At 36.3% G+C, this 22,346-nt stretch overlaps 3 protein-coding genes across 4 annotated transcripts; 2 read left to right on the top strand and 1 right to left on the bottom strand.

The window, feature by feature from the left end:
• Positions 1 to 6,503: 6,503 nt before the first annotated feature.
• Positions 6,504 to 8,473, top strand: LOC120265802 (psbP domain-containing protein 7, chloroplastic). The gene is made up of 3 exons (XM_039273773.1): positions 6,504 to 6,797; positions 7,832 to 8,057; positions 8,135 to 8,473. The coding sequence occupies exons 1-3, from the start codon at positions 6,509 to 6,511 to the stop codon at positions 8,448 to 8,450; spliced, it is 831 nt and encodes a 276-aa protein (XP_039129707.1). The 5' UTR covers positions 6,504 to 6,508; the 3' UTR covers positions 8,451 to 8,473.
• Positions 8,441 to 11,714, bottom strand: LOC120265803. 2 transcript variants are annotated; one of them, XM_039273774.1, is made up of 3 exons: positions 11,540 to 11,714; positions 10,247 to 10,371; positions 8,441 to 8,880 (listed from the first exon to the last, which is right to left on the bottom strand). In XM_039273774.1, the coding sequence occupies exons 1-3, from the start codon at positions 11,688 to 11,690 to the stop codon at positions 8,602 to 8,604; spliced, it is 555 nt and encodes a 184-aa protein (XP_039129708.1). In that variant the 5' UTR covers positions 11,691 to 11,714; the 3' UTR covers positions 8,441 to 8,601. The 2 variants fall into 2 exon arrangements, with proteins under 2 accessions (XP_039129708.1, XP_039129709.1); XM_039273775.1 differs by having other exon boundaries at positions 11,552 to 11,714.
• Positions 11,715 to 13,084: 1,370 nt separating this feature from the next.
• Positions 13,085 to 21,606, top strand: LOC120265855 (tubulin gamma-2 chain). Its single transcript, XM_039273828.1, has 12 exons — positions 13,085 to 13,355; positions 14,073 to 14,273; positions 14,526 to 14,637; positions 16,335 to 16,735; positions 17,991 to 18,044; positions 18,119 to 18,223; positions 19,288 to 19,362; positions 19,439 to 19,483; positions 19,670 to 19,798; positions 20,583 to 20,687; positions 20,764 to 20,839; positions 21,418 to 21,606. Exons 1-11 carry the CDS (start codon positions 13,227 to 13,229, stop codon positions 20,830 to 20,832), a joined length of 1,425 nt encoding a protein of 474 aa, XP_039129762.1. The 5' UTR covers positions 13,085 to 13,226; the 3' UTR covers positions 20,833 to 20,839; positions 21,418 to 21,606.
• Positions 21,607 to 22,346: the final 740 nt, after the last annotated feature.

The following is a 22,346-nucleotide window of genomic DNA, read 5'->3' as shown; positions in this document are numbered from 1 at the left end:
TTTTAACAAATACGAGCAGTGAGTTGATGAGGATCTTCCTCAACCGCCTCATGGACCGTAAGTGTAACGCTTTTTATGATATTGTTTAAAAGAGTTTCTATAGTGTTTAACTATTACCTAATAGTGTTTAATACCATTATGTTATCATTTAAGTTTTCGCCTTTACCGCTTAATTATATATAATATCATGTAACAATTGATAATATCATTTAAATATTTACAATATGGTCTTCTAATATCTCGTTATCGTTTAATCCTCAAAGACCGTCGTGTGGAAGAACGACGTCACTGCCGACACCACACGCACAAAGTTATACACGCCCGCTTGAGGGGAAGGAGATGGTCACCGATGATGTGATGGACGCTTTCAGTATGCATAATACAAAAAGTCGCCGAGCAAAGAGCCATATCCTCATAAGAAGCGCCTCCATCATCGATCATCGCTCATACTGCTTATGTCAAAGCAGACGACGCACATGACACAATTATGGCTATGATCGGGGATGTCGCAAGCAACCTCGCATGAAGTTCAAATTGTCATCCTCCCGATAATCATGAATGGCCACTTCCATGTCGTCGTCCTCCGACAATGATAAACAAGAATACAGTATTATTCTTCATGTCCGGGGTACGATAAGGACGCACTGACATGGTAAGTTCTTTAATTACGTCCGATTAATATCTCGCTTGGTATTTAAATCGGGTATTCTAATCTCGACTTGCATATCTCGACAATGGAATCTATCTCGACCTTTGTGTCGATATGGAGTTAGGGCGAGTCGGCCCAGGCAAGAAGCATCCCGCCTGCACGACTACGTAAAACCCCACGCCCAAAACAAGGAAGCGCCGATCACATCGGCCTCACGCCATGCGGTTTATCGAGCAATTCATCGGGGGTGAGAAGTTACGGCCACCGCAGATGCACGCTCCTTACCTCGATTACTGGGTATGTTACCCGAGATACTTAAGGAGGGAGGGCAACGTCGTCCATGACAAAGGGGGTCGCCAGCTGCGTTAAATTGTTTGAATAACATGTCTCAGTATATCCTGATCGTCAATTTTGTTTTCAAATGTAAACTCGACAAATTCAATTCATTGTTTTCGTGTCTCAAGAACATGACTTGTATATCTTAATGTAAATTTTGTTTTGTTTTGAATTGTAAAGCGGGTTAAATTCCATCTGGGTTTTATTTCACTGTTTAATTTACGCTATGATTGTGTGCATATTTCACTTTCATTGTTTAAATATAGTATATATCGCTTAAACATCGCTTTTAAATATTTCAAATCACGGTGTACCCGCTTTAAAAATAACACTTTCTCCTGCTTAAATGAATGCACTTATTGTTTAACTCAACACGGAAAGTCGCCCATCAATACACAATTCAATTCGTTGTTTTTGTTTTCAAAGAACATGACTTTGTATATCTCAATGTAAATTTTGTTTGTTTTCAATTGTAAGGCGTGTTAAATTTCATTCGGCTTTCATTTCATTGTTTAATTTACGCTCAGAGTTGTGTACATTTCCGCTTCATTGTTTAAATATACCATATATCGCTTAAAACATCGCTTGAAATATTTCAAATTACAGAGTATCCGCTTTAAAAATAACAATGCCTCCGTAAATACATTCAATTCAAGTATAAATACACAATGTTTCCGTCATCGCCGGGTTTATTAACAATGTCTAGTCGGCGATGCTTTTCATTGCAAGATCGTCGATTGTGACCGGATCCTGGCAGTCGCTAATGTAACTCATGGACATCAAACGCTGGGCGACTCGATCCTCTTTCGCCTAGGCCGCCCTGTGTCGCTTTCTAGTCACGCAGTCCAGAACGAAGCTCACGATTTCCGTCTCGAAGGCCTCGTCATCGTCGTGCATGGGGAATATAGCTTCCTTTGTATGCAGTTGTAATTGTCGACGCTGAAGTACCCGCTATAAATCGATGTACGCTGGTGTTCGTCATCATTGTCACGTAAGCATGTTTGCGAGGGATACCATAAACTCTGCCACCTTCGACAAATAATTCGTAGCACGCTAGTGTCCGCAAATAAGGTTAAACAAAGACAAATGATGGTTAAATAATTCATCAACATGTTTAAAACATTATTGTAATTAAATAAACGAAATGATTAATATTTAAAAGTCGAAACGTGTAATTAAACAAAGATTGAGAATGTTTAAAGGGTAATACTAAATGTTAAGTGTAAATCAACATTCGCAGATCTTTATGGAGTCGACCATTTTCGCCACCGTGAAAATGACGAGCTTCCTTGATCCAAGCATTGAACGATCGCTGACGCTCGAATACATCTCACCCCAACGATCACCTCCAACGGATAATTCGACCAATGTGCCATATCCGATTTATTAATCAACCAAAATGATGAGCTCGGGTGATACTACTGCAGCTCATTCACTGTATCATCGAAATCTTTAGCCGTGATGCCCACGCAATGCGAAGCATATGGACCAAGACTCCTCCCTCAATGCCTTCCCAAGTCTCGACATTGGCTTTCATAAAATTGGCCTCCAAATGTCGAAGACGACGCACGTGGCGAAGAAGGGAAGACTCGCAATCGCGCTCACAAGGCCCTCGACCTGTCTCGACACGGAAGGTAATTATCTCATGATAATCTCCACCCGTCGATAAGGCATCGCCTCAACTTAGATACGAACCAAGTCCAATCGGCATCGGTCTCGCTGTCGACTATACCGCAAGGCGACGCGGAAAAACCATTGTTACCATCTTTCCTCGTAGCACCCAAAGAGCTGTACTCCCGATATTTTCCAAGGAGGTGGGTACCATCGAGAAACAGCTAGCCGCCCGCAAGCCCTCTTGAATCCCACAATACACGCTACCGAAAGAAAAGAATGCACGCTTAAAACGATCACCGCCTCTCCACGCATCGCAACGCCGCCGGATTTGTCCTCACCCACCTTATCCACATACCAAAGCAACAAATCATAGCCGGAGATGTCACCGCTGGCCGAGGACCACCCGGCATGCTCTTTTCCCAACCAAGCTCGCTTGTATGGTATGTGGACACCATGTTCCCGCAACATGTCCTTCCGAATGTCGATGGCCTCAGACAAGGGACTGTCCCTCGAGCTTCAATCACTCGCGCGCTAACCCATTTTTCGACGCTTTCGGACGCGATCAACCTACGCCACCACCGCAAGTGTGCGACGGGTTGATTGTCTTGATTCTCGAAAGTATTTTTGTTATACTCTTTTCGATGATGAAGGCGCCCAACGACAACCATCGGCAACAAGATTCCACGACACCCGATGTTTTTCGCTCTTTATGAATTTCGAAGTCAAAAATTCCTTTTGATCGCATGATTTCAAGCACATCCCTAAAAATGTTCGACACCGTCAAAAACGTCTGTCCAATATCCAACGACAACACTTCGTAACGATCCGACGAGGAAGGAAGACATCCCACACCGCCGTGGTCACCATGGGATGAATCGGGAGCACTCGCAGACTCGAATTCACGCCAACACTTCACTCAAAATGAAAAGATCAATACGTTAAGCTGAGAGTATAATGTTTAGCTTTGATAATGACAATAGTTAAACGTTAAATTAAATACTTAAGCAATTAACTAATAACGTAAAGGACTAGTATAATATGTTAACCAAATGATCGGACATATTTAAACAATAATGACCCCGCATAACCGGAATAATTAAAAGAAAAAGGAACTTACAACGAGTAAAACCTCGCTTTTCATTAGGATCTCAGCAACGGGCGCATTTTCTCGCTCCCTCGACGACAAGATCAACTACAACACATTTGAAGACGGAGTGGACGTGACACATCCGACTGGAAGTCAACATCGCTTTTCTATCGGGGCAAACCGCTTTTATATCCATCCGTGTGATGAACTTAACCCCTCGATAAGAGAAACTTCGAGACCCCATCGCCACATATCTCACCTAACACCAATTCCCAAGAAGTCTCGAGCCGTGAACATTAGCACTCTTCCCTCCCCGTCAATCTAGCAATACCACAAAAAAACTCTCCATAATATATCGGGTCGAAAACCAAATCGCATCAAAACCAAATGAAATGAAGAACAAAACGAAGACGACTGAAGAAGAAGTAGAAGATGTAAAGAACAAAACAGCAATCGTAATCGCAAACAAAAAAAGTGCACAGCTTGTATGCATAGAGGTTAGATTAGACGTGATGTGATTGAGCGGTATTTTTTTCCCTCCATCCCAAGGGCAAAAAGGGAAATATATGTCATTGTCGCGAGGAAGACATGTTGTCATCGCTCGAATGAAAGTTCTCAACTCAACATGAGTCTCCTGTAAACGCTCAAGCTTTTTATGTTTAAACAGATACATATAGTGTTTAAAAATAACGGTTAACCTGCTTTAACTAAAGTCTATATCATGTAAATAATATGTTATTGTTTAAATTGAATGCTTTTCAATCGACAACGCGTCGCTAGATGGGTACCTCCCCGGGTCACCGCTTTAAAACATATTTACGTATTTTCTTAAACACCGCTTTTCATTGTTTAAAGAGTAACTCGAGTATTGTTTAACTTTTTCTATTGTTTACAATGACGCTTTTTTTGTTTCCCACATTGTTTTTTTACTAGGTCTCTGCTTAAATTTCGTGAGTTCACAACAAATACGATTGTTTCGCTTTTATTTATAAAAGATTTACAACATTTACAACATTTACAAAGATTTACAACATTTACAACATTTACAAAGATTTACAACATTTACAACATTTACAACGTCCGCTCGGACTTTGGACACTCACGACTCGACCCTCGTGATAACGAAACAAGTGTCTCGACATTCGAATGCTCACGACGGGTCGCATAACAAGCGCATCAACTCGAACCCCGCAAAACGCATAACATTAAAAAAAGGTTAAACAACACACATTCATGAAAAACGACTATTAATCAATGTGTCATGGTAGGGACTTAAACGATCGATCCCGATGAAGTTAAACACGTAACGTAATAGCTAGTACATCGACGTCATTTTCTTAAACGCTAACGTAAAAGTCTCAGTGGTAAATGTCAACCCTCGTCTTAAAGGATGTTTTCACTGATCTCCTCCTCTAGAGAATCCTCCGCAATCACGCTAATACGTGAAAAACTTTCTTTTCATACCCAAGTCGAAATGCTCTCTTAATTGCTTTCCCGTCATCCATCACTGGAGAATCCTCTCGCATTCGTGCAATTATGAGAGGACTTCCGGCAAGGTGAAAAAGATAGTTTAACTAGTTCGGTGATTACGGCTAATCGATTCTCAAGATAAGGAAGAAGGCTCACTGAAAACATCCTTTTCGGACAGAGCTGGGTCAGTCCATGGGAAGAGGAGGAAGAGGAGGAGGAGGAGGAGGAGGATGATGAGGACGACGAGGAGTGGTTGTCCATGGGGAGGGTTCTTCCTGGTTATTTATGGTGTGAAGTCCACAAGCTGACTCGACTCTTCGTATCCGAGAAAAAGTTAAACGCACAGCGTCGATATCGATCGACGAGAACGAACGGGTGTTCGAGAAATGTATATCGCAGCATAAGAATTAATGCCGCCACTAATTTCTACGCACGGGATACCATAACCTTGCACACCGCCACGCGCACATGCCAACAATTCGATCAAACGAAAAAGATCACCGCTTTACGTGAGACTTTCGAGAATTTACACGCTTATGAATAGTTATACATGTAAAGATAACGTTAAAACTGAGATGGGAAGTATTAAACGGATATGACAATTATTAAACATATTAGTAAAAATATTTAAACGGATAATAGCAAATAGTTAAACATTATTTAAAAATATACAAATAGATAACCATAAACGAGAAGAACTTTTACAAATCGAAACGAACTCGTCGAATTCATCGTTCTTTCTCGTCAGTAATACAACTTTTACAACCATAAACGAGAAGCACGACAATGGCACATGCTCGCCTCGACAATAAAAATCGACTACGACTCATTTGAAGATGAAGCACTTGACCAATCCGATGGAAATCAATTTCATTTTCCGCTCGAGAAACCGATTTATATATTTCTGTATGATAAACGAGGAGAATAACAAGACGAATGTAACCCCTAGATCGTCTCATCGAAACCAAGCAGAAAGTTCTCTCAAAAAGCGTCGAACACGACGTGATTTACGCTTTTCCTTTCCCACCATTTTCGTACTAAAAACTGGGATTTCACAACACTGACCCATTCGTCGAATCTGAGAGTGAGAAAGTGAAGTTTAAACACTCAACTAAGTCATCCGTCTGTAGTAAAAAGTAGGAGGGGTTTTTTTTGGGAAGTTTTGAAAATTACGAGGGGTGAACAGTAATTTTCCTTTATTTATATAAATAAAATGAATATATAAATTTAAATAAGTCGGTTACTATTGGTTGCCAGTTTAGGCTCAAACTGTTCCGGCGGCACACCAGAACGAGCGCTTTATCTATCCCCATCTCAAACGAGCTCTCAAAAACCGAGAAACTCGAGAGAGCATGGCTTTCGCGCTGGGTCTCGTCGGCGGTGGAGTCTCCTCGGCCTCCTCCTCGGCTTTGCTTCCGGTCCGATGCTCCGGCCAGGTGTTGGTCTCGATGGCGGCGGTGTTCCGGCGGCGTCTGCTCACGGGAATCGGGGCGGCATCGCTTGTGGCGGTTGGATCTAACTTCGGTGGCGTCACTAGCTTCATCCTGGGTCTCAGCCCTGATCTCGGCCGTGGTCTTCGCCTCGATGTTCTTTATCCTGTTCAGGGTTTCACTCGCTGCCTTGCTCCCAACTATGGCTTCGGTTTGATCTCTATCTCTATGGTTTTCTAGTTTTTGGAGCTTGGATTAATGCTGATTCCTTTTTTTGGCTTCTCATTTTTTTGATAAAAAAACATTGATAAAAAAATGAGATGCCATTGTGACCCAATGCTCTCTCCCAAAGAATCTATTTATATTTCTCATTGAGGGATTTAATGGAATTGAACTTTGGAGTTTGAATTTTGAATTGCTGGTTGCTTAAATGGCATCTCATTTTTGTTGAATAACATTGAAATGAAGAAGTGAGATGTCATTGGGAATCCCTCAACCCCCATTCAATTCTCAATCTCTGTTTTTTTTCTGCATCTAAATCTGATGGATTTGAGATTTGATCAAAAATTTCTTTTTTTAGAAGTTTTTTTGATTTTATGTACAACCTGCAAATGGACATTATTATTGTTATTAAATATTTTTTTATGAAAAATGGATAAAAATGTTATAGTTTATTATTATTATTATTATTATTATTATTATTATTATTATTATTAGTTTTAATTTTTTTTTTTTACCGTTTTTTTGATAAAAATATTATAGATTTTTAATAATGGAGGTTAGTCCAAATAGTAAATTCTGGTCACTTAAATAAAAATAGCTCACCATGAAAAATTAATTGTAAATTGAAGAGTAGCGTGAAAACCATCAGGGAATTTTTATAATTGTGTTTCTTAATTTGGAATAAAAATAAAAATAAAAATTCTCATTGTGGACAGAATTGATTTTTATTTAGTTATGTATTTGTATTTAGTGGCAAAATGAATATTGGATTATAATTAGGAGTTCAAAAGTGGTCTCACCTTTATTATATGAAAATAACATCTTAAAGGAAGGCAAAGAGGTTTCAAGTATTTTTATCACATTCATATAATAAATTAATAATGGTATTTGGTTGCTTATTATATGCAGAGAGATTTAGAGAAATTTTGATCCTATTATTACTATTTCACTATAAATTGGAGAGAAACTCCATATTTAAAAGTTATTATTACTCAAATCTCTTGATGATGTTGTTCTATGCAGAGTTCATATACCCAGCAGATTGGGTGGGAGACAGAACATTGCTATACAGAATTGTAGACAAAGCAGAAGCTCAGAGGCCTCTTGATCCACCGTCTCCGATCACCGGAGAAACTGCTGGCCGGCCGCCTCGCAATGTTAATGAGCCTGTAGTGGCATTTGGCCCTCCGGGATCCACCGGAGAGCTCAACGTCAGCGTCATTGTTTCCCCCGTCCCTCAAGACTTCTCGTACTCAACTAAATCAAACCTGCAAGTTCTTTGCTCATTGATACCTGTAAACATCATTCCACAATTGATTTTTGCAGAATAGAGAGTTTTGGAGGTCCACAGGAAGTGGGAGAAGCTGTGCTTAGAAGGATTGCTGGATCTAGGAGAGGACAAGATGTAAAAGCCACATTAGTTGGTGCAAAACTTAGGGAAGATCCTGTCAATAATGTTAAGTATTACATTCTTGAGTTTCAAGTTGAAAGCACAGCGTTTCAACGCCATAATGTCGCCGTTTGCACCGCACGAGCGGGAAAACTGTTCACTCTGAATGCTCAGGCACCCGAGTCCGATTGGTCATTAGTCCGGGCGAAGCTGTATCAGATTGCTGATTCTTTTAGTCTCACTGAAGATTAGGCAAACAATGACATGTATGGTGAAAGTATTCATCTTTTTTGTCAGGAAAGGGTGAGGTTTGATTACAATTGATAAACAGGTTGCAAAAATACAACACAAAATTTTCAGCTCTTTATTGAATGCTCTTACATTACAAAATGTCTATCCGTGTTTAGGTTTTGTTATTTTTGCTGTTAAGGTCTTCCGGAAGCAACGAGATGAACTGGACTATTCTCTGCACTTGAATGGCATCGATACTGAATTTTTTTGCTATCTCATCAACTTGCATTTTCCCTTGGTGCTCACTGGACTTGCCCTGATATAAAAGAATGATTTCCTGGACTTGGACGGCAGTTAGGGTTCCCGGAGGTATTGGCTTTTGCCCATCAGCTTCTGCTTTTGATGTGCGGAGCTTTGGCATCGGTCTGTTGTATTTCTCTACAATGAAAGCCTGCATATGATGAAATATATAAAAATCAGTTTATCTCAACAAAAAAGTAATATAAATGCATTCACTTAATCGATTGATCATCGATAGATTCAATCCAGGAAATCCTTTTGTATATATAATGTCAGAGAATGAAAACATTACATTCTTGGCCACATGTACCAACAAACTTTAATCACAAATTTCAATTGCTTGAGAATGAATCAAGCTTGCTTGACAAGGTTTTCGATTCGATGCAGTCCAGGATCGAGTTTTAATGAGTAGATGGTTCTTTATTGTGGATGAGCTCGGAAAGATGTTATTAAAAGGAAGTTTTCTAATTCTACATCGAACACAAAAATCAATTCTCACATGTTAAGAAATGGTTAATTGAATGTTTCCAATTGAGATAAGCTAACAATTGGTTGGCAGTACCGATAACCGAAAAACTTCTCTTACTATCTGATAAACAGGTAATTTCCAATAATAAGATTATTGATAAACAGGTCTAGAGTCTAGACATCAAACTTACTATCAAAAGTCTAATTCACCAAAAAGTCTAATTCACACATAGTCCCTGCACTCAACATTGTTCAAAAGGGAATGTACATATATGAGTTCTAGCATTTTTCGTTGGAACCCTCAGCAAGATGAACAACCTTCTAATTTATCGCTTCAAACTTGATCACCATTTCCAATATCACTCATTTAGACATCTATCTACACGAAAACCATTTAGCATCTACAAGGATCAGTGCAGATGAACTTAACACTAAAATGTTAAGTAGATCTTGTCACCAATGATTTTAAGGAAAAAGCTCACCTGAACAATCCCCTTTGAATCTATATACATTACGAGCTCTATTAAATCTACCTAGGACCATGCTGATATTTTGTAATTGGTTTGAAAGGACTTGATCAAAAACCTCGCATATACATAGAGTCTATCATAGACATAGGGTATATATATATATATATATGTATATATGGAAAGGCAAAACTCAATGTTTCAAGGGTATATATTAAAGGACAAACTTTACAAGGGTATATGACTAATTCAGGTCTTTGCAGGGGCATATATGGAAATTTGATAGGGATCATAGAGCAAAAACTAGCAACTCCATGCCCATAAATAAATTCAATAGGCTTCATAGGTGACGAAATGAGCAAACTAACAGTGAAATTTGGATCTTCAAACTTTTGTCTAGGAGTTTGGAACCAAAACATATCAAAGTGAAAAACATGCTGTATTTGCAGCTGATAAATGACATCTACAGGTCAAATTCAATCATCTCTCAGGATTATAAGGAGGTTTAAAAAGAGCAGTAGATCAGCATTCAGTTCATGAGCGTTGCTGGTAATAAATGAGACGTAGATATTATAACCTTACCTCACCCATTTCAGGTTTTCCACCAGGTTTTGTTGTGATTCTTCCAACCATTTTACAAAGCATGGCATCATAATCAGGATCTCTCTCTTCAAGCACAACATCATCACCAGGCCTTGAAATACCCTCTAAAATATATAGATAATTAAAAATGTCAACAGTCAGCAGCAGACAAACATTCCCAGGTGATGACATTAGTTACAAGTGTAGAAAACACCAACAGGGACGATGAAGAAACCTTAAATATGACATCTAATTATAAGCATTTAAATGAAAATTCTAGAAATTTAAAATGCACTAATAATTAACAAGAATCCTCTACTCCATTGAGTTCTGATCATAGGAAAGCATATTTGAAGAACATAAAACCACACAAATTTCTGTTTTTGTTTCATATGGTCACACATAAACCACTGAAATGTAGAAATACTTTTGGTGTTGTCCGACGTTCTCCGCTCCTATACTTCCCATCTGTTACCATAACCGAAGAATAACGACACTCTCCATCAAAAACACCCATCTTTACATTCATATATCTTACCCTTTGCCACAAAACTCCTGTAAATCTTTCTTTAACCCTCCCCTACACATGATGATACATCAAAAGCTACTAGCTTTTGCAAGTTATCAACATACTTTTACGTTCCTATACTTCTAATCAACTGCTTTCATCGAAGAATACGGCCACAAGCCATCAAAAACGTATATCTTACACTTACCACAAAACTCCTTTCAATCTTTCTTCAACTCTTATTTCTACACATAACAGTGCATAAAACCTTTGCCAATTATCAGAAAACCCTAATGTTCCTATATTTCCATCCACTGCCATCACTGAAGAATAAAACCACACACCATCATATCAAGCCATTATCGAAAAAACTCCTTTCGATCTTTCTTTACTCTCTCCACCTTAAACATGATTTAGCACTTCTCAAAATACTAGCTTTTGCAGGTTATTAGCATCCCTTGAACTCCTACAACACCATCCATCACTCACCTTCAAAAAAACACCAATCTCTACAAGACCTCAACATCCTTCCACTTTCAAACCAAAACTCCTTCAAAAAATTGTCTCTAATTCTCCCCACCATCAAGAACACTCAACTCTATACCAATTTTTGAACAAAATCACAGACATTCATACATTTGTTAGACTGATAATTCATACATTTTCCCACATCTCATCAAAGAATTCCAAATCCAAATCCAAATCAGCAAAGCAACGCAAACAGTAGAAAACCACTAAAAATCAATAAATTATACGAAATCATTTAGAAACCCTAGCATGCTCACCTCGGAGCTCACCTGCATCAGACCCGCCGGCAACGGGGGGTGTCGGCTCCTGGCGTCTCACCGGCGCCACCGGCTCTACGCCCTTGACCAAAGACGGAGGCGTCCTTGAGCTCCCCACCTTCCCCGTGACACGGCGCAAGGCCTGCCCCATTGCTCCACCTTCGCTGATCCTTTGCTTTCGCTTCAAAGAGAGGCTTATATATATATATATATATATATATATAAGTGACACTTTGATCAATAAATTTCATGAATTTTTTTTTTATTTTTTTTTTTTGTATAATCTAATTAATCTCAGTAAAAAAAAAAAAAATTTTAAAGAAAAAATATTTTAACTTTTGATTTAATTTAGACATCTTTGAAATGACAAAAAGTGAATATAATTGTGTTTGTTTAGATATAACATTTTGTTATAGATCACAATAAATATTTCTTGTGGTAGAAAAATTATAATAAAAATTATAATATATAATATTTCGTTGCTGCCTTACACCTCTTGTATTCATATGTGCCAGGGTTATTTTTATCATTTAATTGAATAAAAAATTTAAAAATTTAAAAACTATATACTCGGATGAAGTGATGAGTATATACTAAACTAGGAGTTTTTAATAATTTGTCCATAATTTAAATATATTTTATTGATTAATTTTGAATTTTCACAATTAACTCAACATTGACAAGGATCGTGAGAAGGCACATGGGTGTGAATGGGAGAGCGGCGGGTCAAATTCTTTTGTAATTACTACGGTAGAAATATTGTGTAAATACTATATATATATATATATATATTCATGGTTTATAGTGTCTCATGTGAATTACTTTTGTAAAAAAAAATTAAAAAAAAAATCTTACACACATTATCAAATATATATATATATATATACATATATAATTTCGAGCATTTTCTTTAAAAAAAATTCATTCTATTTAGCATTTTTATGATTTAATTGTAAAAAATAAAAATAAAAAACTATTTAATTGGATAAAGATATGCGGAGTTTTTGATAATTTTCCTATAATTTAAATATATAATATTGATTAATTGATTAGCACTGTGAAAAAACATGTAGGTGTGAGTGAGAAGGTGGAGGGTCAAATTCCTCTACAATCACTACTACTGTAAAAATATTATGTAGTACTCCCTCTGTTTCTTTTTATTTGTTATAAACCCATGTTTTTTTATCTGTCATTTTTTTAACAAGAAATATTTATTATTATTTTTTCTCAAAATTATCCTACCACTATATTCAATTTTTTTTAAAAAATTTAATATGGGAGAGAAATGTAAAGATATAAATTAGGGGTAATTTTGGAAAGATAACTAATTTTTTATTAAATTATGTGAAATAATCAAATTTTTTATTATGTGAGATTCGGTTATTCAAGACAGATAAAAAAGAACGGAATGGAGGAGGGAGTATTATTTATTCACAATTTACGGGTTCTCATGTGAATTACTTTGTAAAATCTTACATAATTATCAATATATATAATTTCTAGCATTTTCTTTTTTTAAAAAAATTCATTTTATTTGGCATTTCATCAAACATCTTGCGTTCAAAGAAGGGAAGAACCCTCTGAGAGCACGAGAGCAAGATCAGGGAGGAGTGCGCATAAACCCTAGTGGTTGTTGGATCGAAAACCTAAGCTGTGAGACTGTTGGTTCTCCTGATTTGATCCAATCATGCCGCGGGAGATCATCACCATCCAGGTTGGGCAATGCGGGAACCAGATCGGGATGGAGTTCTGGAAGCAGCTCTGCCTCGAGCATGGCATCGGCAAGGATGGCCTCCTTGAGGACTTTGCCACTCAGGTATGGCTGCTTTAATCGCTCTACGCTTGCTTGCTTGCTTGTTCGTTGTCTGGATTGAAATTGTGATGGTTGATGTGTGATTTCGTTTTTTGAATTGCATGGTTGATCACAATAGGTGGAATTCTCGCATTAAACGAAAGAAATTCCCTTTTTTTGTTCATTTCGTACTATTGTCCTGTGTTCAATAGTTGATTGCTTTTGAGTTTGTTTAAACTTGTGAAAGTTGGTTTTTCACTTACCAGGCTAGTAATATGTAGTCAGGAGTGACTTGTTTCACTTCAAACTGTGAACTTGAGTTGTCTCAAATTCAAATTCCTGTAAAATTTTAGCCAACCCTGTACATGCATTTTTAATGTTAGCTCAAGTTTTTTGAAGAGAATTTGTGGTTTGTTGTTTTAATGACACATTTATTTGATAATAGATATTGGACATTGAACCTGTGATTTATACATTTTGGTCATTGACTCTGCTAAATTAGATCTGTATCATCTGACCTTCTGGAGCGTTAAAGTTTTGAATTTTAATGACTCATGTCAACTACTGGCTACCTTTCATTTACTTGGCTTGGCATCTTCTTGTTATCCCAATCTTCATATGCTTATCATGCTATTAAATATTTAGGATCTTTTTTTTTAATGACCTTGGTAATATATTTCTTTTCTTTCCTTTGTTTTTCGTCTCTTTGTGTTTTTTAATAAATAATAATATCTGTGACAGGGAGGTGACCGGAAAGATGTTTTCTTCTATCAAGCTGATGATCAACATTACATACCACGAGCTCTTTTGATGGACTTGGAGCCTCGGGTTATCAATGGCATACAAAATAGTGAATATAGAAATCTTTACAATCATGAGAATATATTTCTCTCTGATCATGGTGGTGGTGCTGGAAATAATTGGGCAAATGGGTATCACCAGGTTTGTAGATTAAATCACTTTTGCCATTCAGTTAAAAAAACCTTCATTTATGACTTATATTTCCTCTTTGAACATTCTATGACAAATGATGCTTAAATACTTATTTTCATGGTCATTGATTTTAATGTCTGAATTTTACTTCATTCGTTGGGATCAAAGTTTGAAAAACCTGATATTCATTTATCCAATAGTTAAGCTTTTCTGATCTTGTAGTGCGCAGATGATTCTTATATTTACAATTGTTTGAAACAGGGAGAGCAAGTTGTTGATGATATTATGGATATGGTGGACAGAGAAGCTGATGGAAGTGATAGCCTTGAGGGTTTTGTCCTTTGCCATTCAATAGCTGGTGGAACAGGATCAGGTTCTTCCTCAATTATTTTTCCTCAACCATCTTATTCGATGGCTAATTTAGAAATAAGTTCACTTTACATGTTATTTGCCATTACTGATTTATAGACCTGGTCTTATAAATCCACAAACTATATATGTTGATTTTTGACACTTTATGGTAAAGAGCTTGCTTTGTCTCTTACAAGTTGACTGGTGCTGAATCTGGATTATATGATTTTTGTTATATGACTAATGAAGAGAACATGATTAGCATGCCTTTGTATTTTGCAAGTTTTGTAAATATTCATATGTAATTATGTATGTTTATTTTTTCCTAGCGGGCTAGAGAATTCCCCCCTGAACCACTAAGCCTGAGTTAGATTCAATGATTAGCCTTCTCTATCAGATATGAAGTTCTATCATCAGTTGAAAAAATAATCATAAAAGACATGACTCTCGACAATTTCTGAGATATCCCTTCTCCATGATTTATGGGATTTCTTGTTCTGAACCATGTAGCTTTCAACCTCCCTACCATGCGAAATGGGTTTGTAGAATGATGATGATGGAAACTCCATGGCAAGCATGGGTAACTATGCTCCTTGGTGTAGATGCTGTACTTTTTTCCATAGCATTCAAGGCATGTATGATCCATGGATAGCAATTAAATACAGTACTTGAGATGAAAATGCTGTATGGCCACGGTGAATAGTCGCCCAATCATAATTTTGAGTCAGAATGTGCTAAAGCCTGACTGATTTTTGGCATGTTTGGAGACTATTGTTATCATTCAATACCTTAAATAGGTGGTCCAGTCGATTGCCCATTATTCACATGATATGGACCATAATGTGGCAAGCTGTTTGACAAGCATGATGCTCTGCATGTTACAATATCTCATCTACCTTGGCGTTAAGATTCCTTGGTAAAGATTTAAATAATAAGGCTAAAATAGTGATTTGAGTGGACCAGAAAGGGTGGTAAGTCTTATCATACCTGACAGATTTACCGATAAGCAGAGGTGGATGCAGGAATTTTTTTTTTTGGTGGGGGAAAATTTTAAATAAAAATTTTTTGTTTAAGATGACAAAATTACAAGGAAAGAAACTAATGATAAAAAACTAACTAAAGGTTTATAATTGTTCTTTGCGAGACTTCATATTTTGAAATCATTGCAAAATCTTCTCATTGCCAATTATAATAAAAAAAAGGGTTCATAATTGCTCTGATTTTGAAGAATCTGTAAGGATATAGATTAAAGGGAAAAAAGGGGATGCAACTGGCATGAATGTTGAAATAGGTTATATGTTGTTTTTTTTTATTGAATCTAAACTGTGATAGCCATTCATATAAGACAAAAGATTTGTAACAATTGGTTTATATTTAGTCACAAAATATTTTGGTTTTTTCAATTGTATCCCCACAATTTTTATGAATCATACACGCACACAATATTACAATTTGGGGACAAAATTAAAAATAATTTAAAATTTATACTGTAAAAGTAATTTTTCAAATTTTAGTAGGGGTAGTTCCCCCCACTATCCCATATTAGATCTGTGCTTGCCAATAAGATAATATTGTTATTCATTTATTTAATCTTTATGCTTGTCAATTCTGTGTGTTCTTCATTCTGAATCACTACATTGATGTTCATCATGATTTACTCTGAAGTTCTCTCAATAAATATTCTTATATGCTTATGGAAATTACCTTGCTTTAGCGCAGGAATGGGTTCATATTTGCTGGAAACTCTTAATGAACGCTACAGCAAGAAACTTGTTCAGACATACAGTGTGTTTCCCAACCAGATGGAAACCAGTGATGTGGTGGTTCAGCCTTACAACTCACTTTTGACTCTAAAGCGACTGACTCTTAATGCCGATTGTGTTGTTGTTCTTGATAACACGGCCCTAAATAGGATCGCTGTGGAACGTCTGCATTTAAGCAATCCAACATTTGCACAAACAAATTCATTGGTCTCTACCGTCATGTCTGCAAGCACTACTACCCTGCGATACCCAGGATATATGAACAATGATTTGGTTGGTCTTCTTGCATCACTAATTCCAACTCCTAGATGTCACTTTCTGATGACTGGGTATACACCACTTACAGTGGAGCGGCAGGTTAGATGTTCTTGCTCCAGAGTTGATTTCTGAACTATAGCTACAGAGTTTCCTGGTTTAAACTTTATGTAGTTTCCTTAATTTTTTTTATCCTGCTTTAACTTGGCAATTGCTGGGTTTTCACTTTATGTTTGATTTTAGTCTTATGTCTAGTGTCCAGTATAAATGGTTCATCTTCTGGTAGTTGTGAGCAGTGTTATTAAAAGCGAGAAAAGCGCTCACCTAAGCGCTCAGGCGAGGCAAAGCGAGGCCCCTGCGCCTCAACACCCTCTGGGCGAGGCGCCTTCAATGAGGCGAGCCAAGGCGAGCGCTTTTTGCTAGGCACCAGGCATTAAAATAGGCGCGCCTGTTCTTTTTTTTTCCTATTAGCTCTATATTCAATGCTTTCAAATTGGGATTTTAAAAAGGCGTATTTACTAATAAGGAAGGAAACAAATTTAGGGGAGAAAAATTAGGTGACTTTACAAAGGCACATTTACTATTAAGGAAAAAAATAAATTTAAGGAAGAAAAACTAGGTAATTTTAAACAAGGTACAATTACTAATACGGAAGGAAATAAATTTAGGGGAGAAAAACTAGGTGATTTTAAAAAAAGTACACTTACTCATATGAAATGAAATAAATTTAGGGTATAAAAAATAGGTGATTTTAAAAAAATGCACAGTTAATAAATTTAGGAGAGAAAAACTAGGTGATTTAAGTAGTATTTTTAAAAAAAATAATGAGTGAATTAAGGGATTAACTTATTAATTAGAGAAAAGTGAAGAGGCAACAACTCTAAATCTAGTTTGGAGTTGAAGCTAGCTTAGATGATGAGGATGATGATGCTTAGAATTAAATGACTCATGAAGATAGAATTTACACTCTAAAAGCTTTAGTTCTAGACATCTAAGAAGTGTTTTCTTGACTTTATGTTATGCTTTGTTTGACTTAAAGCTTAACTTTGCTTGACTTCAATTATTCCAAAAATTTTATATATATATATATATATATATATTAATTATTTATTAACTAACGCTTTATTTTGCTTGGGCATGTGCCTTTCGTGGCGCCTCTCGCCTTGGGCAATAAAATGTTTTAGCGCCTTAAGGGCGCCTAGCGCTTTTAATTACACTGGTTGTGAGTGAGTCATAATATGTCAGTAGTCTTTTCTTAATTTAAAAGCCATATGTCTCCTTTTTGAAGTTTTTAGAATTGTTCTGCCTATTGTTATTACAGGTAAAAATTCGTAACTTAACTCTTCTTTGTTGTCAGGTTAATGTTATTCGTAAGACTACTGTCCTTGATGTTATGAGGAGACTTTTGCAGGCAAGATTTCAGTTTCCATGCACATTTATGGTTCATATATCAGTTTGGATGACAATTTTAGCCCTGTTTTGCAGACAAAGAATATTATGGTTTCTTCCTATGCCCGTACAAAAGAAGCTAGCCAAGCAAAATATATATCGATATTAAACATCATACAAGGAGAAGTGGACCCCACCCAGGTAAAGTCCTTTAAAGCTGCATACGGATCTGAATGCCATTGCATTAAATTTTGTCATTGCCTTTTATAGCATTATTTACCCCTAGTGGTCTGGATGACAGTACATAATTATTTAGTCACATTGGGGTTGTTAGAGTTTTCTTTAAGGCGTCGTTGGTTTCAGTTGCATCTTGGATCTAGATATCTAGAGCATAAGTACATGGATTTGCTTGTAGGACACAGGAACTGGCACTTTTGTCTCTCAGGCTAACATAAATTTAACTATCATGTAGCAACATTTGCATGCATTATGCCAAGACAAATTCCTCTGTGTGCATAAGGAAATTATTATAAATAAGATCTTATGTGGAGAAAATTAGCTTGGCAGCAGATCCTGACTGCAAGATGTATGCGATTGAACCAGATCACATTATTTGTAGGTCAATTTTCCTCAAGATCACATCTAGAGCATTACTATGCATGGGAAATGGTCCTAATATTGCCAGTTTGCCCAATTTGTGTATATATGCCCGTTAGGCGTAGCCAATGCTTAATGGTTTTACTTTTTCTATCACATAGTTCTCGTAAAATAGTAGATAAAATACTCATGCTATATATGCGTATATTTTTGCTCCGCCACCCATTTGGTGCTACATGGGCTAATTCCATTAAGAAAATTTTCTTAGTATATGTGAGTTGATGTGTTAAAAAAAATTGGTTTGTTGATTCTCCATGTTTTTGAAAAATTAAGTAATCATCTTTTGGTATTGCTTGGATGGCGGCCTTGTGATAGGCTGGGAAAGTTTCTTAAGTTGGCTATAGACTGTCAAATCTCTCAAATGCTTATGCATTATCAATGTGATCCATTTTTTTCCCCTAATGGTTGGGCAGGGGATCCAAATGTAGATCTTAGTTTCTACTATTGTTACATTTCAATGATTGTTCTTTGGGTGATGAAACATCATATAATTTTTGCCATTTGTTTGTCCAGCAACTCCCATGTCTTTTTCTTGATATCCAAGGTAATGGTTTCGAAGAGTTAAGATTTTATACCATCACTGTGTTTTTCTTTTCCTGTTAAACCAGGTTCATGAAAGCTTGCAGCGGATACGTGAGAGAAAGCTTGTCAACTTTATTGAATGGGGACCTGCTAGTATTCAGGTGATTATAAGAAAATAAAATAGCTAATTCCAATGTCTTTGTTCTTATTACTCCATCCTATTTCATCCTTTTGCAGGTTGCTTTGTCCAGAAAGTCACCATATGTACAAACAGCTCATAGAGTAAGCCTTTGATAAGTGTCAGTTTCACTCTTGGTTATAAATCCATCAAATTGCACCCAATTTACTGTTCACCATAATTAAGAGTAGACAAATAGATAAATGCTGCAGATATTTTACAATGGTTCTCTTTATGATTTATTCCCTCTATAACAGCTCACTTATGCTTCTGTATGCTCACTTTAATAGGTAAGTGGTTTAATGCTGGCAAACCACACCAGCATCAGACACCTCTTCAGCAGGTGCCTGAGTCAATATGAGAAGCTGAGGAAAAAGCAAGCTTTCCTTGACAATTATAGGAAGTTCCCAGTGTTTGCTGTAAGTTCACTAGTAGTGTTTGTCCTACTAATTCTTTGTTATGATTCTCTTGCACATGATTGATTGTTTGTTGATGAACAGTTGTTTAGTCATTCCCCTTTGTTGCTAGGACATTACTTGGGTTAAAGTTAGTTTTCCTCAGGTGACATTATAGTGATATGTTTAAAAGGCTTAAAATTTCTGTTGCATTTGTGATGTTTCAAACAAGACTTGTGGTCAGCTGCGCAATGTCCATTCACACCCGTGATACCCTGAACCAGTGGTGTAATGCTCCAGTTTGGTTGTCATAGGTTAGCTAAGCCTCCCCTGTTGAACATGCCGATATTTTCTATGACATATAGGTGCCATGTTAAAAATGTTCATCGACTTGCAGCGTTTGGTCCACTCACAACACTTGCAACAGTTTATGTAAATGCAACCAAACAACCGAAGGACTTGATGAATTTCTGGATAAAACATACCAAACTGGCTCATTGTACATGCAAATGCTAGAGTTTTAAATACTTGTCATTCTGCACCACTTGTTTCTCCCCTCACAGAATGTTATAATATTTTCGTCAATAGCGGTTATACTCAATTCACGTAGGTTTTAATCTCAGCTTCCAAAATATTTTCTCCAGATTTTCCCATGACCGGGATTTTTTCTTTGCCTAAGATGAAACTTTATTCATACTTTCTTGGCTCTACGCTCTTACCTTTCAGACTGATACATGCATAAAGTCCTACACTTAAACCAGTTTGCACATGCGCAAGTTTCTGAGTTTATTACGCTCTTTGTCAACAGGATAATGATCTTTCTGAATTTGATGAGTCTCGTGAGATAATTGAAAGCTTGGTTGATGAATACAAGGCCTGTGAGTCCCCAGACTACATAAAGTGGGGCATGGAGGTAAACAACAATTGCTATAGGTTTTGTTTTAATCCTCATTGTGAGATTTACCGAGATATATATATGTGTTCATAAGGATGGGGATCGCAGCTCATCAGGAGAAGTAAGCCTTGCAGGAGCATTAGATGCAAAACTCACAATATAAAGACAAGGTACTATATACCTTGTAAACCACTTCCCTCATATGCATTCAAAAACACTGTAAATTATTGCAGTTTTAAGAAGAAATAATCTATAGTTACAATCATTTCTCCCTCTCAAAGACTATATACATGCAAATAGAGTAAATGTGCATTGACCTAGACTTGATGGCATCATTTAACAATAGGTTTTAATGGCTATCTGGTACTAGATCGAACCATATTGGGCAAATTAACGGTGCCATTGTTAATTTTTACAAGATGAAGTGCACATGTAATGAAGATATATGGTCAAAATTTTGAAGTTCTCGATGCCATATAATTACCGTCCATGCAACATAAACGGCCGGAATTTCATATGCCATGACGCTTCTGAAATTCTTTTGCCAGATCTGCTTATATCAATTTAACATCTTGAAAATCCTGACCGATGTCTTTCTGAACAGCATTTTTTTTATCGGCAATTAAAATTACTGCTATCAAAAGCTTTACAATTGCTTTGATTTCGTCTTATATTGCCGTGAGTTATCTTGCTTTTAGAATTCTATAAATTAAAACTTTTTAGTTGTTGGCTTGTTTATGATTCACAGGAATTGGAGTTATTTTAAGGCAGATGCAAATGAGCTTCATGGTGTGTGTTTTGACATATTGTGATTGTGGAGTGCTTGTGTGTATAGTGTTTGTCATGTTATTGTCAACCCATTATGGGTTTTTCCTCTCATTCATTTGGAAATGTTTCTATTGGTTGGTTTGTTTGTTTTTAATGATATATTTTTATATGCCTTCTTGTGATAGTTCTGAATATATGAAACAAATCTAATTGAGTGAATAATCCTTGAATATATATATATATATATATAAAGAGGACTGATAATCTAGGGATGTCTCTAGATTTCACAGTAGTCGTGGGATGATAATCCGACTACTTTCGATCATCATAAACAGTACTAAAAGCGTGTTTTACAGTGTTATACAGTGTTATGAACAGTAATATATATATAATATTTATATAAATAAACAACCGTTGGATAATGATTCAACGATTTTAAATTAAACATCCCTAGAGATTAGTAATTTGTGAACTTATCTAAATTATCTTTTGTCATATATAAATTATCATTTTTTTTTATTTTTCTATTTAATGTTATAATAAATAATGCTTGAGTTCACAAGAAACAATGAAAGTCAATAATTTGTCTTTAAAATTTATTTTGGTAAGAATTATGCAAATATTTAATTATTTATTTAAGTTATTTTTTTATATTATTGATTGACTTTTTATTCAATGATTAATTTAGTTTTAATGCAATTGATGTGGTACGGAAAAAAATAATGTGAACATATTTATTTATAGTCTTGTAGTTGAAAACCAAAAAATAGTTTGTTCTAGGACCAACATTGTGTAGTGCTTGGACCAAAATGATTTTTCCTTTGAAATTTATAAAATTTTAATTGTAACTAATTTTAATTACGAAAATGAAAACCACTTTTCAAAAAGTGCTTTCTTGTAAATAGATTT

This window comes from Dioscorea cayenensis, chromosome 7, assembly GCF_009730915.1.
Source record: "Dioscorea cayenensis subsp. rotundata cultivar TDr96_F1 chromosome 7, TDr96_F1_v2_PseudoChromosome.rev07_lg8_w22 25.fasta, whole genome shotgun sequence".
Taxonomy (NCBI): Eukaryota; Viridiplantae; Streptophyta; class Magnoliopsida; order Dioscoreales; family Dioscoreaceae; genus Dioscorea; species Dioscorea cayenensis.
The sequence above is the reverse complement of the archived record's forward strand: the minus strand, read 5'-3'. Positions and strand labels throughout refer to the sequence as shown.

Coding starts and splice junctions, on each gene's coding strand:
- LOC120265855 (XM_039273828.1), top strand. CDS start 13,227: ATGCCGCGGGAGATCATCACCATCCAGGTTGGGCAATGCGGGAACCAG. Junction 16,736..17,990: donor CACTTACAGTGGAGCGGCAG/GTTAGATGTTCT, acceptor CTTTGTTGTCAG/GTTAATGTTATTCGTAAGAC. Junction 19,484..19,669: donor ATGTACAAACAGCTCATAGA/GTAAGCCTTTGA, acceptor TCACTTTAATAG/GTAAGTGGTTTAATGCTGGC.
- LOC120265802 (XM_039273773.1), top strand. CDS start 6,509: ATGGCTTTCGCGCTGGGTCTCGTCGGCGGTGGAGTCTCCTCGGCCTCC. Junction 6,798..7,831: donor TGCTCCCAACTATGGCTTCG/GTTTGATCTCTA, acceptor TGTTCTATGCAG/AGTTCATATACCCAGCAGAT. Junction 8,058..8,134: donor CCCGTCCCTCAAGACTTCTC/GTACTCAACTAA, acceptor TGATTTTTGCAG/AATAGAGAGTTTTGGAGGTC.
- LOC120265803 (XM_039273774.1), bottom strand. CDS start 11,690: ATGGGGCAGGCCTTGCGCCGTGTCACGGGGAAGGTGGGGAGCTCAAGG. Junction 10,372..11,539: donor TGATGCAGGTGAGCTCCGAG/GTGAGCATGCTA, acceptor TATATATTTTAG/AGGGTATTTCAAGGCCTGGT. Junction 8,881..10,246: donor GAAAACCTGAAATGGGTGAG/GTAAGGTTATAA, acceptor CATCATATGCAG/GCTTTCATTGTAGAGAAATA.